We start from the raw sequence: 18,298 nt of genomic DNA, 5'->3' as shown, positions 1-18,298 counted from the left end.
TAGGAAAGAGTCAGGGTATAACAATAAGCATGCACTGAAATATAGACATATTTTAAAAGATGTTTTAACTGCTACTACTGTTAAAGCAGCTTGGCATTTAGTTTGTCTTTAATTGGGTGTCCTTTCAAGGTTTTGAAGAAACTTTATGTTAAGCAGCAGGAGGCAAAAATAATTCATACCTTAATATTTATCAAGATTTATTTCACAGCAGGAGAGCTTTCACTCTGAACTTTTACTCTCCTGTCTTACAGAATTGGTCCCCCAACAGCGCCTGCTTTCCAGAAGCACAGAGAATCCAGTCATATTGTGCATAAGAATCACACACTTTATCTTGCTTTTTTTTGTTGTCTTTGGTGCATCAGGCCTCTCCTTCAGACCCAGAGGAATCCGTTGCGACAATTTGATTCTCAGGACTGACCTTCTCCATAGAAAGGACTTCAGTCTGAGAGATGCTCTGACGTTCCTGTCACTCCCAAAATACCACCCTTCAATCTCTACTATTAGAGATGGAGTTCTTCAGCTTTTTCCAATGTCCATTCTCTTCTGTTAAAGCAGATAATATTGGGAAGAACAACGTACTGAACTTATTCACGCTAAGATATGAATGGCTAATCAAATTAGATTTCTTCCTGTCCAGGTGGAAGGAGGAGGAGGAGAAGTGGGGGGAGGGTATATCAGGGAGAATATGGATATGCAGAGTAAAAGTGAAGAGCCAGTGGGGAAACCTGACGCCATGCACTCGCTTTACAAATGAAAGAATCAGCATGCACACACAAATCCCCTGGACACCCTGTTAACATACAGATTCAGGCTCAGACAGTCTGGGTGGGGCCTGAGATTCTGCATTTCTAACAAGTTCTTGGTGATGTCAGTGACACTGGCCCAATAGCCACTTTACAGTAAGCAGCAAGGGGGACTGAAAATGAGTGATTAAGATGACATTAACTCAGTGGTTCTTGACCTTGGTACACATCAGAATCACCTGAAGAGTATATTTGTTAAATACTGATGCCTAGACCCCAACCCCAATCAATTAAATCTTGGGCTCCCTTAAGTATTTATATTTCTAAAAGCTCCCCAGGCAACTCTATTGAGAAGCCTGAGTTGGGAAGCACTGTTAGCTGATAACTGCATTGAAAACTCGAGTGTCAGTTCATAACTGAGGGCCAAGGGCAAGATACCCCAGCTAAGAGCATCTTCCTCTCCAATACTGACTTGCTATTGCACAATGCCTAACAAATAGTTGGTACTCAGCATTGAAAAAATAAATAAATGATTGGCTGAATGCATGAATAAATGGAGGTGTTTGAAGGCCAATAGTAATGTAAAGGATTGAAGGCATAATGTTGAAATGACAAGTGACAGGATTAAAATTTGAGGACAAAAAGTCTTTTCCATTATTCCCTCAGATCCCCTGTATAGATACTCAGTTCACCTTAAGGCTGACTCTGCTAATAACTGGAGATGTCAAAGCTATAAATATTACCATTACTTTACTCAAGTGGTCCCCAAACATCCGCCAATCACAGCACACCTTTGCCATGTTTTATATCGGTGCTATTATTTACCTAGTATGTTTCCCTAAATTGACTCACTTTTCTAACATAAATGAATGTGTTTGAAAGGGAAACTATAAATCACTGTTTTAAATAGAAAAACAACCAATATCCCTTGACATAAATAGAAGTAACTGTCAACATAAAAACAATGAAAGCAACTCAAGCTGGACGTTGCTGCCAGCCAGTGCTTGCCTCTGTCAGTTAAGAAGATGGATTAGGAGGGAACAGGGAGGAATTAAAGGCTTGTCATTGGCATAATAAGAAGGATTGGAGGAGTGTTTTGAAAAAAAGTCACAGTCTGGTCACAATACCATGCTGCTGAAGGCACCATGTGCAAGCACCCGGCAGGTCTGAACATCCAGCCTCCGGCCATGTAAGACCCTCAAAATCACTTGGTCTGGCCCTGCCGAGGCATTAGGGGTGAGTTAATTAAAGGTTTGACCAAATATAGCAGGCTAATTTTTAAGTTGATAATTTTGTATGGCCCGCAAATCCTATATAATAAAAGCATAGTATGCAAATTGTCCCCTCCACTGGAATTCTTCCAGGAGTTCGACCAGGGGGCGGGCAGCCAGGGGAAGGGAGGGAGGCCCAGCCAGCAGCCAGCAGCCGCTAGGGACCCTACCAGTGCACTGGGCCTCTAGTGATGTTATAAATAACCAAATGGCCCTTGGCAGAAAAAAGGTTCCCCACCCCTGAAAGGAACACAACTCTCAGCCAGTGATTTTCCTAACTGGACTCAGAAACCCCAGGGCCACCAGTTCTGCTGAAGAGGCTCTGAGGGAAAGGAAGTCTTTCTAAGATTTCCGTTTCTGAGGAAGCCAGTCATCAATATTGTTTGTCTCATATACAGTGTGATGTTGGTTTGTTTGTTTTTGTTTTCTCGTTGTTTTTGTTTTTTCCTAAAACAGTCCTATATCTAAGAGAAACAATATAATCAACAGAGAAAAAAAAGGAACAGGCTGTGCCTTGCTGTTGAAAACAGGAATTTGCTTTCTCGTTGGAGGCATACTTCCTGGTTTAGGCCTCAAAAGCATTCTATCTACGTCCGAGGGGAGAATTCACTAGATAAAAACCATGCTGCTAACAAAGGGATGGGTCATGCCAAGCAAGAGAGGTGCTTCCTGGCTCTTCAGGGAGGGGTGTCCCAGTGTGGGGGCTAAAGCATTAGCTCAATTTATATACCTGGGTTTGAATAGAATAGACCATTGACATTTTAAAGAGTAAATCCACTAAGTTATTATTCACACAAGCACGAGAGTGGAATGTTATGATTCTAATGCGGAGATGCAGAATTGCAGGCAGAGTTGGGGGACAGGCCTCTGGAGCCAGACTGCCTGGTCTAAATCTCCACTCTGCCTCTTCTCATCTGTGTGACCTTGAGCAAAATATTCAACTTCTCCGTGCCTCAGTCTCCTTGCTCATAGAATGAGAGTGGTAATAGGAGTCCTACTACACAAGTACAACATAAGGAGGAGCTAAGGCATACAAAACATCTAAGACAGTCTCTTGGGCAAAATAAACACTTGATATACGTTACCTGTTATTATGGCAAAAACATTATACAAAGCAAAAGGTTACACAATGAAAACTATATCTCCCTTCCACCCCATACCCGACCTCCCTCACTAAAGGCAAAGCACTATAAAAAGGCTCTTGAGTATCTTTCCAGATATACTCAATGCATTTACCATCAAGTATATCCCTCTCTTCTATGCAAATAAGAGCTCACTATGCACTTTATTCTACACGTTGCTTTTTTTTACCTAACAGTATTTCTTGGGAAGAAGTTCATTGCAAACCTTGTGCCTCATCCATTGCCAGGACTGCAGTTTTGCATTGTATGAGTGCACCATTATTTATTTAGGTCTTTCCTCAAGTTGGACACTTAAGCTATTTCAAGTCTTTTACTTTTGCAATCATGCTGCCATGAATACATTTCAAAATAAATCTTTTGTATACGGGCAGATATGTATCTTTAGGATAGATTCTTAGAGGTGGAGTCCCTGGGTTAAAGAGCCTTTGTACCTATTCTTTTGATAGATATTGCCAAATTTCTCTTCCAAGTGATCATACCAATTTGCACACTGGGTACCCTTGTATACAAGTGGGTCTTTCCCCTCATTCTCAGAATAATGTTTTAATAGATAGGATAACTGAGGAAAGCAATTACATGGAAGCAAGGTTATCAAACAAAAATAAACATTTGTGAGATGGCACTATGTATCCTTCTTTAATAATTTGTAATAATAAAAGGGTAATATGTTAATTAGACCGGACATCTTCCGGGCGTCATTCAGATGCCCTTCCTGATGAAGCTGGGGTGGGAGGGAAGCCAGCTGGGTCCCAGAAGGAAGCAGCCTGGGTCCCGGGTGCCAGAGGGAAGCCAGTGCTGGCAGCCGGGGGAAGGAAGGCCTACTCTTGCACAAATTTTTGTGCATCAGGCCTCTAGTACATTAAATAACAAAATCAAGGGGCAGGTAAGAGTGAGAAGAAAAGATATTTCAGCATATCTGCAACATCTATAATGTGATATGAAAGTTCATATTGGTGACAAGCTCACAGCTACTGCTAATAATACCATGGCTTGTAGTCTACATCCATAATTGAAAGAAATGCTAAATTTGAGTTGGCAGCTCATGAAAATAAAGATGTAAATTTTTTCTGAACAAATGTTGGACTCTGTCTTAGAGCCAGCTCTTTGAGATTAATTACAGTGAGTAGCAGTTCTCTTCAATGCATCTGGTCAGCCACAGGAATTGACACTTTTAGGGCAGCTATTAAAATTCATGCATGGGAATTTGCCTCAACCTAATCTAATACAAGTTCCATTAGCCTTGTAAAATAGCAAGACTAGCCAGGAAGCCATGCGCAGGCAGGAGTAACTCTAAAGAGGCCATTCAGGTGTTGCCTTCGCTGTGTCAGAGGTGGTAATAGCCCTGTTTCTTCCTCCAATACATCTGTTCTCCTATCCCACAGGGTTTTAGAGAATCTATACTAATAAAAGGGTAATATGCAAATTGGTCATGACGCCCTCACAGTAACAACCGAACAGAAGGCTGCGTGGGGCAACAAGGCTGGCAGGGGGTTAGCAAGGGATGACCAAACGACTAAACAGCAGGCTGCGTGGGGTGACCAGGCTGGCAGGGGTGTTAGTGAGGGACAACCAACAACTGACCAGCAGGCTGCATGGGGTGACCAGGCCAGCAGGGAGGTTAGCGAGGGATGACCAAACAACTGGGACAACCAGGCCGGCGGGGGGGGGCAGTGAGGGGCGACCAGGCCGGCAGAGGGGGACAGTGAGAGGCAACCAGGCCAGCAGGGGGGCAGTTGGGGGTGACCAGGCTGGCAGAGGGGGGCAGCTGAGGGCAACCAGGCCAGCAGGGGAGGCACTAAGGGGCAGCCAGGCCAGTGGGTGGGGGCAGTTAGGGGCCATCAGGCTGGCAGGCAAGTTAGCAGTTAGGAGCCAGCAGTCCCAGATTGTGAGAGGGATGTCCAACTGCCAGTTTTGGCCCAATACCTGGGATCCCAGGGATTCCAGATTGGAGAGGGAGCAGGCTGGGCTGAGGGGACCTCTTCCCCTCATGCATGAATTTCATGCACCAGGCCTCTAGTATTAAATAAAATAAGAGAATTTAAACTCCTTTGAAAACAATTTGAAGACACTTTATCATCATCATCATCATCATCATCATCATCTCCTCTTATGTTTAGTGCTTAGAACCTCTCTCAAATATGCTGGTAAAGGTATTATTGAGAGCCAGAGGATAGAGCTTCTCCTCTTTAGAAAATACACAAAGCCTAGTAGTCCAGGACATGGCTTAGGGCATGGTGATACTTACCTAGAGGGTACTCCAGTGACTAGAGAAGTTGCTGGAATTTCAGGAGTAGGAGAAAGTGATGGTGGGAGGGGTCAAATCCACAAGCAGAGAACACTCTGTCACTGGAAAAATCTGTAAATCTTAGAAGTATAGAAGAAATATTGCAAACAATTTTCTGACTATGCATCTTTGTTTAAAAATTTTTGAGTGCTGGAGAAATGTTAAATTTCATTAAGTTTTATAGCCAGACTTAATATAGACATAAATCCCTTTAATGTCGGTTTCAGTCAAAAGTAAGCTGAACATTATCATTAAACCAGTGCATGTGGGAGAATTATTTGAGGAAAATCAAAATAGGCACAGTTGGGAACATTCAGCCATGACCATATTAGATGCAAGCAGGTGCAATAGCAAAATTCTTCAGGCTCTAATGGACTGGGCTCTTTTGCTACTCACTCTCCATACAGATGAGCTTTGTTCTGGGCAATATGGTTGCAGTTTGTGAGTCTATCTGGGGAAGCTCATTTCTCTTTCACTAGTCCATGAGCACAGTGCAATTTAACCTAATATTGTTACACAGATCCTAGCTGGGTTATTTGGTTACTAGAGGCCCAGTGCACAAAAATTCGTTCACTTCGGGGGGGGGGGGGTTGGTCCCTCAGCTCAGCCTGTGCCCTCTTGCAGTCTGGAAGCCCTTGGGGGATGTCAGGCTGATGGCTTAGGCCCGCTCCCCTCAGGGAGCGGGCCTAAGCCACAGTTGGACATCCTTAGCACTGCAGAGGAAGCGGGAGAGGCTCCCACCACCGCCGCTGCACTCGCAGCCATAAGCTCAGCTTGTGGCTGAGCGGAGCTCCCCCTGTGAGAGTGCACTGACCACCAGGGGGCAGCTCTTGCATTGAGCGACTGCCCCCTGATGGTCAGTGTGCATCATAGTGACCAGTCGTTCCTGGTCGTTCCACAGTTAGGGTCAATTTGCATATTACCATTCTATTATATAGGACTAGAGGCCCGGTGCACGAAATTCGTGCACGGAGGGGGGTTCTCCCTCAGCCCAGCCTGTACCCTCTCCAATATGAGACCCCTTGAGGGATGTCCGACTGCCCGATCGGGCCTAAACGGGCAGTCAGACATCCCTCTCACAATCCAGGACTGCTGGCTCCCAACTGCTTGTCTGCCTGCCTTCCTGATTGGCCCTAACCGCTTCTGCCTGCCAGCCTGATCACCCCCCTAACCACTCTGCTGCCAGCCTGATTGATGCCTAACAGCTCCCCTGCCAGCCTGTTTGCCCCCAACTTCCCTCCTCTGCCGGCCTGGTCACTCCTAACTGCCCTCTCCTGGAGGGTTGATCACCTCCAACTGCCCTCTCTTGCAGGCCTGGTCCCTCTCAACTGCCCTCCCTTGCAGGGCTGATCCCTCACAACTGCCCTCCCTTGCAGGCCGGGTGCCTCCCAACTGCCCTCTCCTGCTGGCCATCTTGTGGTGGCCATCTTGTGTCCACATGGGGGCAGGATCTTTGACCACATGGGGGCAGCTATATTGTGTGTTGCATTGATGATCAATCTGCATATTATTCTTTTATTAGATAGGATAGAGGCCTGGTACAGGGGTGGGGGCCAGCTGGTTTGCCCTGAAGGGCGTCCCAGATCAGGTGGGGTTTCCCTTGGGGTGTGGGGCGGCCTGAGTGAGGGGCCTGTGGTGGTTTGCAGGCCGGCCACGCCCCCTGGTAACCCAAGCGGAGGCCCTGGTATCTGGAATTTATTTTCCTTCTACAATTGAAACTTTGTAGCCTGGAGCGGAGCCAAGCCAAGCCTGGGGCTCCCTCCGAGGCCGCAGCCATTGTGTTGGGATTATAATTGAAACTATGTTGCCTTAAGCAGGTGAGCCCGGCCAGGGTGTGTGGAAAGCTTTGCTTCCCCTGTTGCCAGCGGCAACCCTGGCCTGCTCTCTCAAGCTCCATTCTGCCGCCATTTGTTTGAATTTGTTTGCCTTCTATAATTGAAACTTTGTAGCTTGAGTGGAGGCTTAGGCCTGGAAATGGCAGGCGGAAAGCTTGGCCTCCTCTGTTACCTAGGAAACCTTGCTCTCTGTGGCTGTAGCCATCTTGGTTTGGGTTAATTTGCATACTCGCTCTGATTGGATGGTGGGCGTGGCTTGTGGGTGTGTCGGAGGTATGGTCAATTTGCATATTTGTCTATTATTAGATTAGATATGCCTTCAGGGAAAATAGCAAGCCAGAATAAAGGGTCAAATGCAATGTACTTTCTTGTTCGGAGTTCCTATAGTGATGAAATTACATTGTCAACTAATCATATGCAATGCTGTACTCATGATCATAAACTCCTATTGTTGGAGATAGTATTTAATTCTGGTATTACTTGACATTTCCCAGGGATCATCGTGTCTCCCTGGTACAACTTCTCTGAGGTCTGAGCTTGTATATGACAACTAGGGGTCTAGTGCACAAATTCATGCACCTTGAAAAGAACTGTGGGCCACAAGGCTGTGGTGGGCACAGGGGCAGGTCTCGGCCCATCCTCCGCGCCCCCACCTGGCCCCTCCCGCCACAGCCCCCGGTCCCCTGTCTGCTGGAAGCCCAGCTCCCACCGCAACCACTCCCACACACTGACGGCACCGGTTCCACTAACACCTGCTGCTGGCGCCAGCCCCAATTGCTCTGCGCCGTCAGCTGGTGCAAGCAGCAGCTGCTTCCCTGATCGGCCTTCAGGAGCAGGGGGAGGTGGAAAAGCCCTCAGGGGCAATTGGGGCTGGCAGCCAGTGCAAGTGGGGCTGGCGCTGGCAGCAGGTGCAAGCACCGGACAGGACCGTGGTGCATGGGAGCAAAGAATTTTCAGTAACCACCAGAGGCTCACCCTGATGGCAGTGACCAGTGCCCCGTCTTGGCCTGGTGCTCCCGCTCACCTGCTCCACCATTCCACTGCAGCCGATACCCGCCAAGTTCTGCAAGCACCCCCTGGTGGTCAGTGCACCTCATAGCGACCAGTTGTTAGGTTGTTCCACCGTTCATTCTATTTGCATATTAGGGTCTTATATATATAAATAACTAGAAAGACCTATTTCTTGCCATGGCTCACAGGCATGCTAGTACTTCCATAGTGCATTTGTGTGAAATTTTTAAAAAGTGTCGTCTATCGGTGGGTAAGTTGCAAAACAGCACCCTCCCTTCTGGGCAAACAAATTAGAATATGTACCCCCTTCTGGGCAGACAAATGAGAAAAGGGTAACCCCTCTGAGCTGACCAGTTATTATTTAAAGTGCCACTCCAGGTACACCTAAAACTAATACAATATTGTATGTCAACTATAATTAAAAAATAAATTTTAATTTTAAAATAAATAAAAATAAAGGCCCTCTCAGGGCACATGGTTTGGCAAATCCATGCAGCCCCCAGTGGCTCCCCTTGGGCATGCCCCCTTATGCAAAACACAATCTACATGACTGCATGTGGCACCCCTGCTTGCAGATATCACTTTCCTAATTTTGTAGTCAGACTACAGGGTTTGATCCTTGGGGCTCTAAATATATCTCTCAGCCAAAGCAGTGCACCCCCTCTTTAAATATAGTGACCTATTACAAGAGCCTGGGGTTGACAAAATGCCGATGCAGAACCACATTTAAAAATGAAAGTTGGGCCCTAGCTGGTTTGGCTCAGTGGATGGAGCATCAGCCTGCGGACTGAAGGGTCCCAGGTTCGATTCTAGTCGGGGGTGCATGCCCAGGTTGCAGGGCTCGATCCCCAGTGGGGGGAGAGGCAGCCGATCAATGATTCTCATTGCTGTTTCTCTCTCTTTCTCTCTCTCTCTCTCTCTCCCTTCCTCTCTGAAATCAATAAAAATATTTATAAAAATAAAAGTTGGTGAGAAATTGTGTAGCAGACCCCACGTGGACCCATATCACCTGGATGATTACCTCTGAATGCCCAGGGCTGTTCACTGCAAACACCTACCTCTCTCTGCCAAGGGAGATACTCTGACCTTGGGAACAGATAGGACACGGTAGATGGAAAGACAGAGTTAGAAGGTTGGTGCCCTTAGAAACAGTCTTCAACCAGTGCTGGGCAGAGGTTGGGGAAACAATGGTGGGGCTCTCTACTGCCTCTCTGAGCCTCCAGCCGGCTGAGCCCAGTTTCTGACAACAGGAATGCCTAATAACCCACCTGTGATTGGTGTGAACCCGGGACAGGTAAACTTCAAACTCCTAGCAATGTAGGGACAGTTTATATCAGATTCCTTTTCAGCAGCGAGAGCCTCCTAGAGAAAAGGGGATGAGGAACAAGTATGTCTCAGAGAAAAGGGAGCTCTTGAGGAAGACAAGGACTTGCTGAGACGCTATAGTGGAGGCCCCAGGCTGTCAGAGGGCAGCCTGGGAGCCCATGAGGCCTAGGATGTCATTCAAGGGTTTGCAAATTCTTTCTATGAAAGATGGTAAACTTTTTGAGATTCATGGTCATCTGTCACAACTGTTTGTCTGCTGTTGTAGTGTGAAAGCATTGCCATAGGCCAGTGGTCGGCAAACCGCGGCTTGTGAGCCACATGCAGCTCTTTGGCCCCTTGAGTGTTCTAACGCCACTTCTTCAAAATAGACTTGCCCAGGCCGAAAACTGACTTCTGCGCATGGGCCATGAAGTTTCAATTGCACTGTACGTGCGTGCCCGCATGTGGTATTTTGTGGAAGAGCCACACTCAAGGGGCCAAAGAGCCGCATGTGTCACTTGAGCCACGGTTTGCCGACCACTGCCATAGGCAATCTGAAAGCAGGGGGACATGACTACTAGTATATTCCAATAAAATTTTATTTACAAAAGCAGGTGGTGGGCCAGATTTGGCCTATAGGCATTTTTGTGACCCTAGCCTTAAGCAATCAAAGAAAATGAAGGACTCCAAAGGAAAAGTAAGAGGTGAGAAAACACCCACACTTGATTGGACAATGTGCTTGCCCGTTTTACATCTATTCCTTCGTTTTATCCTCACAGCAACCCAGTAGTTACAGTTTTATCATCTGCATTTTAAAGATGAGGAAACTACATTTTCTAGAGCATAAGAAAATTGCCAAGGCCAAACAGTCTAGGTTCAAAACCAGGTCTGTCTGGCTGTAATGCCTCTCTTCCTTTCTCTGCCCCAAGCTGATGCCTGCAGACACATTTATGTATGCATCCCAGCAAGGAACGTCCACTGGAACCAGAGTCATTAAATTCCAGATTTGGCGATAAGGGTGGAAGTGTCAGAGCAGGGTCTCCAGGGTCTCAAAAGATTCCCTGAGAATGTTAAAGCAATGGAGGGAGTGGGCATGGTGACCGCTGGGTCTACCACCAGCTTTCACAGTGAGACCAGCCCTAGCATGTGCCATGTGTGGACCTGTGCCTTTGATAGCCACACAATGCAGTGCCTCCGATATGACAAGCCTAAAGATTTTGTGAAAATAAGTAAGTCCTTTGTCCTTTCCTGGCTGAGTGTGCAGGCAGGCCATCTGATGGAAAAGTGCACAGTGCAAGCAATGGCCAAACCCGTAATGATTAAACTTTCTTGCTAAGAGTTACTCTAGCCTTTTTTCTCTGGCTATGCATTCAAATTAAGTTCAGAAATAACTCCCAGGGAAGCCCTGAGGTCAGTTTGGATTCAGCCCAATCTTCTCACTTTCTGCGTGATGGTACAATGATAATTCTTAATGATGACTGAATCATCCTGATCCTGAATCATCAACGATTAGATTATGTTCACTAAACATCTAGTCTTTTCTAAAGCGATAAAATAGACTAAATGCATTTTAGGAAGAAGTTATAAAAGAGTTCAAACCAAAACAAGTCATTCTACCTAGGATGACCAGAGCATTAAGTTTACAGAGACACAACTTTCCCCCAAATGTCAGTGTTAATGGCTATCTTAGAAAATTCCAGGATAATTAATTAAATTAATTTATTCCTGTACACAAACAATTTCATGAAAGGAAACACCATAATTCAAATCAATAAATGATTTGGTTTGAGCTATAAAACTATCAACAGAGCCTTTGCGAAATGTTGCTTACTGTTCTTTCTTGCTATAAACCATTTGATTTTCAGCCAGAAAACATACAGCCAAATAATCACAACTGTTTGCTTTCCTTAATACTCAATGTAGATTGTTATGTAAGGACTTGAGCATTCGTCATCAAAATCATTGGAAAGACAGCAAAATACTTAGAATTCCTAAGTTATCATCCATTTCAACATTCAGAGGTGAAATTGACCCCAGACAATACACAGTCTTTCTTCTTGCTGTAAAAATGACCTCAGAGTTCCTTGGATTCTCAACTACCAGTTCCACTATCAGAACGCCCTAATTCCTCTTGAGAGCCCCCTCCCACCTCAAGGCAAAACATTTGCTCCAGAAATGAGCACCAAAAGGCCTCACCCCAGACCACAGGTGATGATTATGAGCCAGAAAGGTGAGCCAGAGTGGAGAGCTTGTGAAACAAACAAAGGTGCAGGAAATTTCGACTTGATTTTTCTCTAATTGAATTTAATTCCTATCTGCCAGGATAATTGCACTGATGGTAAAAAATTTGACTTTGGTCAACTCAGGTTTCCCCCCCCACTTCACCCCACCCTCCTATCTCCAGAATTTCCCTCCAGCTTCAAGGATGAATGTAGCATTAAGGAGAGGGATCAGGGGTCCTGATGCTAGCATCTCATCCTCGGTCCATCCTGGACTCTCCTGTTGCATGCATTCCATGCCTACTGGAAAGTCAGTTCATGCAGATCATGCCTGAACCCTGGATCTTCATTGTCCTAACCACAGATCTTTCTGGGCCAGCTGGTTCTCACTGTTTGTCCTCACCAATCAGCCCCCTAAAGAAGATTGTGCTGTTCCTTGCTCCATACAGAGGGTCACAGGAATGCAGAGTGGGGCTACCTCAAGCTCCCCAGCTAAGACACCTAACAGAGCCACTTTGATTTGCAGTTTCATTCCTTGTCCAAGGATGAGTCCCAGACTTCTCTGAAGTTGGACATGCCAACATAACTCTTCCCACTCCAAGAGCACAGCTCAGAAGAAAGAGGTAGCACTCAGGGCGCCTCTGAGGCCCCCACAAAGGCTACTCATGCTGAATTTTCTATCTAACTCACCCTAGACAAGGAAATTTTAATCTCTATGGAGAAACCAGGCTTAACAATAGTCTTCCAAATCTACTGTTTAAGTTTCAACCTCAGCTTTGAAACCCAAAAGAAAAAATATTAACTTGTGTTTCTCTTGATATTCCTATCCCACCAACTCTACCTAAGAATGCTCTTATCTCAAAAATTCAGGGAATATTAGGGGTAACCAAACATACTTAAGGAAGGCAATAAATTACTATTTCAAAGTGGTATCACTCAAAAAAACTGCATATATTAGACTCTTAATGATATGCTTTTGAAAAGTATTTCTGCTGTAACCTTATAGCAGCTCATGTATCCCCTTTCAACAAAACAGTAAATTACGTAAATGACTGCGGTTGATGTTGAGGTTGATATTCAGGGCTTGGGCAGGGATTTAACACCCATAAGCATGAAGAAGGTAAGCCCCAAGTCAGTCTGAAGCAGGGAGCTGGATTTGAGCCTTCCACATAAAGCAAGAAAACTATAAAGGCCATATCACTTGTGACATGAGAACTAGAACATTCTGCCTATCAGTTCAAAGAAACTTAGCTTAAGCCCTGGATTCCAGGTAAATCCCATTTATCCAAAAGGCATAACTCAACTTAAAATGAAGACAGTCCTGGAGAGTGTAGTACTCAAAATCGTTAACTCTGAGGGCCTGAAATAGATTGGGATGAGGAAAGGGGATAGCCAGTTTGGCTCAGTGGATAGAGCATCAGCCCGCAGACTGATGCTCTATCATTAATTGAAGTTTGATTCCCCTCAAGGGCACATGCCTCGGTGGCAGGCTCCCGGCCCAGGACATGTGCAGGGGCAACCAATCAATGTCTCTCTCTCACATCAATGTTTCTTCTCTCTCTACCCCTCTCTTTCACTCTCTGAAAATCAGTGAAAACATATCCTCAGGTGAGGATTTAAAAAAAAAAATGGGGGAAGGGGAATAAAAGGGGAGGTAAAAAGCTCCAAAGACACATTTCAGCTCTGTCACCATTTGACAAGGGCTGGTCCAGAGCAGAACATTCACACAGCACGTGGGGAGGGATTAGCAGCTTGAAACAGTTGTATCGCAGCATTTTCTCTTGCCTGTGCCTCTGGCTTTATTGACCCAGTGAGACCCCTTGTGTTTTTCAGAATGCCGAAGCAAGTTATGACTTCAGTAGCAACGACCCCTATCCTTACCCTCGATACACAGACGACTGGTTTAACAGGTAAACTGGGCCTAATGAGGTGTCTTTGGCTTTAGGTTTGGGGTTTTATTCTGTTTTGTTTTGTTTTGTTTTTAAGGCTTGAAAATCACAAGCAAAATAATCTCAGTGCTTCACTAAATTGTATTGTGACTTCTCCTCTTTGTGGCTGCATTCTCTAAATTCTTGGGGGTTTTTCTTTCTTTTTAAGGTATTACATGTGTCCATATTGGGGTTTTTTTCTAACATTGCAATGCTCCTGTAGAATTATCTGTTGAACTAGGAATTGTTTGCCGCTTTATTAAAGATAGAAGGAAATAGGAATAAGAAGAAAACCTGTCTGAACCCACCACAGGGTGATTTAAAACATGCTGATTTCATGTGATCTGTGGAAATGATTGTAGAGAACTTTTTTTGCCCCACGGGTCTGTGTCTGTATGTTTTTTAAAGTGTTTCTGCTGTAACCTCATGACAGTCATGCAGTCCCTTTCTCAAAACGAAACTGGCAGAGGTTTGAAGTATTGCTCAGCATGGAAAACTATCCAATATCTACCTATTTTCTTCAGCCTATGTGGCTACTTACACATGTACATGCAGCCTCTTTTTTCCCCCAAGTAACATTCTTGTCTAAATGGTTAATTACATATAAGAAATACCAAGAAATAAAGATGTATGGCTTGCTCAACCAAAGACTGCTATACTTTTTAAACCTATTGCTTCCCTATTATTGATGTTCTTGGGTGAAGTTTATGAGAACAAATGAACTTCTATTAATGGTATAAAAATATATTATGTGTACAGCACCTTATTCATTTCTTTTACTTCTGGTGACAAACTCATGGCCCATAAAACAAATGTAATTCTCAGTTTAGTGATAAGAAAATAGGTTTATAAAGGGAAAGTGACTTCCCTGGTCAAACAATTAGTATATGTCAAAGTCCACACTTGAATCCAAGCTTCATAAATGACTCTAATTCCAACTTTTGCCATCCTTTAATAAGCATCATTTTTATTATAAAAGGCAGGAAGCATTATGGTCAGAGAGTAGCCATGTAGCTTAGACTCTGTTCCTATAATTAACAAGTTGACCAGAGAATGTCTAGGATGCAGACAAGGCACCGGTGGAGGGGCTTGGCAATTACAGAAAATGCAGGGGGAAAAGTAAAGAAAAACTACAATTCAAATTTGTAACTCTTTTAAAAGATCATAGCTGATGTCCAATAGCACAATTCACTTTCTATCACTTCGCCTACAGCTTTAAAATTATAATGCAGTATTTGGAAGTGTGTTTAGGAGGTGAGGATGTATTAAAACATCTGAGAACTTTTGACATAACGTGTCTCTTACCCCCAGGACTTATAACCCTAGGTCAGTGATGGCGAACCTATGACACGCGTGTCAGCACTGACACGCATTGCCATTTCTGATGACACGCGGCCGCTGAGGCGGCCGCATGCCGAGGATGAAACATTTGCTGCTCCTGAGGATGAAACATTTGCGAAATAATGTTTTTTCCTCAAAGTGACAGACTACCCGAGTTATGCTCAGTTTTTTGGCGAAGTTTGACACACCAAGCTCAAAAGGTTGCCCATCACTGCCCTAGGTCCTCACGTACTCTTAGCAAATAAACCATTTTCTGACACAGGGATGTGACATTACTAAATAGATGTCACTAAGCCAGGGGTGAGCTGTGACTGGAAATGATGGTCTGGAGCACTGTGCTGAGAAGGACCATGAGGGAGTGCCTGGCTTCAGCATGATTGGTTACCAATTGTCCACTTGACCTCAGAAAGGGCAGTAGCAACATGTGTGCCAGCTCTTTGCCATCTCTCTGCAGCTAGTAGGTACTAAATTAACCTTTGATGGAATGATTCAGACACAAAAATATAACCAGCAGAATGGTTTTCTCCCTTACCCCATTTTCTGAATGCAGCACAACCTTCCCCAAAGCAACTCTTTCTGTGTGATATACTATAAGATTATTCTTTAAAAAAAAAAAAAAAGATGATGATGACTCCTACCTTAAAACTGTTAATTTTCAAATGTGTTCTTGAAAGTATAATTTTAAACTAGCTGAAATCTTCTAGCTAGAACTAATTAGTATTTAGTGCAATAAAATTTTTCATTGTCACTAGTAAAAATTCTCAAGTGTCCAATTGCCTGAGACATAGTCATAGTGAGTCAGATGAGCATGATCCTTGCCTCTCAGGGAGCCAATGACTCAAGACACAGTGTCCACTGTGACCAATAAATGGGACTTTTCCCAATGATCAAGTCATTCAAAGATCCCCATCCATCATGACTTGTTGTTACAAAGATTAGAGGGACCACAGTTCAAAGCATGGCCTCTCAAAACATAACTACTCTTGTAATGATTATGGGAGGACGATGGGTCAAAGTTCAAGCCCCACAGCTCTGGAAGGATCCATAGTCCAAAAGCTTGAGTCTGTCCTCAAGATGATTCCTGCTTGGCACAAGAATTAAAATAGAGCAGCCTTCCCATGAGTGTAGGATACATTTACTAAAAATTCCTCCTAAGATGAAATATTTTGCTGGGTAATTTCTTCAATATAACTTAGGGTTTGGAGCAGGAAGGAGGAGAATGACTGGGTATACAGAGGAAATAAAATTGGCCATGAGTTAATAATTGTTAAACTGGCTGATTATTATAAAAGGCAGGAAGCATGTCTAGGATGCAGACAAGGCACCGGTGGAGGGGCTTGGCAATTACAGAAAATGCAGGGGGAAAAGTAAAGAAAAACTACAATTCAAATTTGTAACTCTTTTAAAAGATCTACTCCTGTATATATTTGATATTATCCATAATAAGAAGTAAATTTTAAGAGCATAGGGCATAAAAATAAACAACAACAAAAAAAGAGTTGGAACTTTAATTCGGTACTCATGAAACTGTTAGTTTTGGTATACAAGCTGCTAAGGAATTTGCAGTGTCATATGAGGAGGTGATAGATGCCCAAATCACTACAGGGTTAAGTGTAGCCAGAACTTAAAAAAAAAAAAAAAAGGAAAGGAAAGGAAGGAAAACATGAGGAAAGCTAATACCTATTAAGCAGTCACTATATTTAGGGCACTATTTTAAGTGTTTTGCATATATTAATTCAATTCTCATAATAATTATCTGAAACAGATATTATCATTATTTTTCCCATTTTGGAAACTGAGGCACAGAAAGGTTAAGCAAGTTGTGTAACATCACATAGAAAATAAGTGGTGGAGACAGGATTTGACACCAGTGAGGGGGCCATTACATGCACTGCCTCACAATAAAGATGCTTTGGAGAGCCTAGAGGAATGCAAACTCGTGTCTGGCTGGAGCAGTTGGGACAGGCTTCCTTGAAGAGGTGGCATTTAGTCTAGGATTTTAATGAAGGTAATAGGCAGAGTTGGGGGGGAGTGTATCCTGGAATGTGTGTACAATTTAGGTGAAAAGGGGGAGACAGGAGGTGCACGCATGTTCACAAGGTGGCATGGGTAACTGGGCTGAGATTTAGAGACTCGTGCGTGGGGCAGCATTCTAAGAAGACTTCACAGAAGAGTGAGCATGAAAGGTGCGGACAGGTTTCTAGGAGAAAGAAGGAGAGATTCTGTGATTGGGTAGGAAACTGGGTCAGAGGCATAGACAAGGACCATTCTCCCATTGCACCCAAGGAATGTTGCTCCCCAAAGGCTCCAGGAGCCTTGAGCCCCACGCTTGCCTTTGTCATGGTTCACTACCAATCCAGCACAAGTCTCTGGATAGCTATGCCCTCACAAAGACATGCCGTATTCTCTTCTGGGCATGGGCATGGGCATCATACCTGATGCCCCATCTCTGCCCAGCAGACTTTGGGCTCTTGAGAAATGCTCTCTTAAGCAAGACTCTGATAAAGGGCTGACTGATGTTGACCGGCAATGGACTTGGGGCTATTGATATTCCAGTCACACCACCTGCTACAAAGGCCAGTTAGGACTCAGAAGCAATTGCTACCCAGGAAAAGGCAGCGGCTCTCCATCACAGGGTTCTCATTGCTGTGAAAGTAGAAAATAAAATGCACTACAAGGGGCTCTCTCAAGCAAGCAAATAAAATGTTTTCCTTGGGTGGGAAACCAAGTTCAAGAGCAGTGCATCTCTCCTGAGCTTCCCTGGTATTCTAAACCACCGTATCATCCCCTCTGTACTTATTTGTTAACTTGTTTTCCTTCAAATGTACATTTGTTTAAGAACATATTTAAAATTCCAAACCAAGGACTCTATGAAAGCAAACTTCATATATATGCAGAACTGCTTTCAGTGGATCTGTATATTAGAATTTCTTGCCCTGTGCTTAATTTGATTTTATTGGATTATTTCTTTTTAAGCAGAGCAAGTGTATTTATTCTACTGTGAACCATTTAATAATTACATGCAGTATCTGGGCTCTGAGGATATATTTGAAACAGTTGAAAATTTTGCAAAAGGAGTATAATTTCCTCCTAGTTTACAATCAGAGAATACAGATGGCCAAGCAAAATAATAATAACAGTAATAATAACCTAAATTGCAAAAAGAGAGAAAATAATACACATTTAATGAGCATCAACGATGTGCAAAACTTATATAAC

General features: G+C 44.1%; 1 protein-coding gene across 2 annotated transcripts in view; it reads left to right on the top strand.

Moving 5' to 3' along the window:
* Positions 1 to 18,298, top strand: part of PCSK2 (proprotein convertase subtilisin/kexin type 2) — a 256,763-nt gene that overhangs the window by 179,218 nt on the left and 59,247 nt on the right. For both annotated transcript variants that reach the window (XM_054723859.1, XM_008141110.3), the window contains one exon: positions 13,644 to 13,720. In XM_054723859.1, the coding sequence (XP_054579834.1) occupies positions 13,644 to 13,720 (77 nt within the window). The remainder of the gene's footprint in view (positions 1 to 13,643; positions 13,721 to 18,298) is intronic.

This window comes from Eptesicus fuscus, chromosome 12 (genome assembly GCF_027574615.1).
Source record: "Eptesicus fuscus isolate TK198812 chromosome 12, DD_ASM_mEF_20220401, whole genome shotgun sequence".
Lineage (NCBI taxonomy): Eukaryota > Metazoa > Chordata > Mammalia > Chiroptera > Vespertilionidae > Eptesicus > Eptesicus fuscus.
Note: the sequence above shows the minus strand (reverse complement) of the source record. Positions and strands in the feature narration are given on the sequence as shown.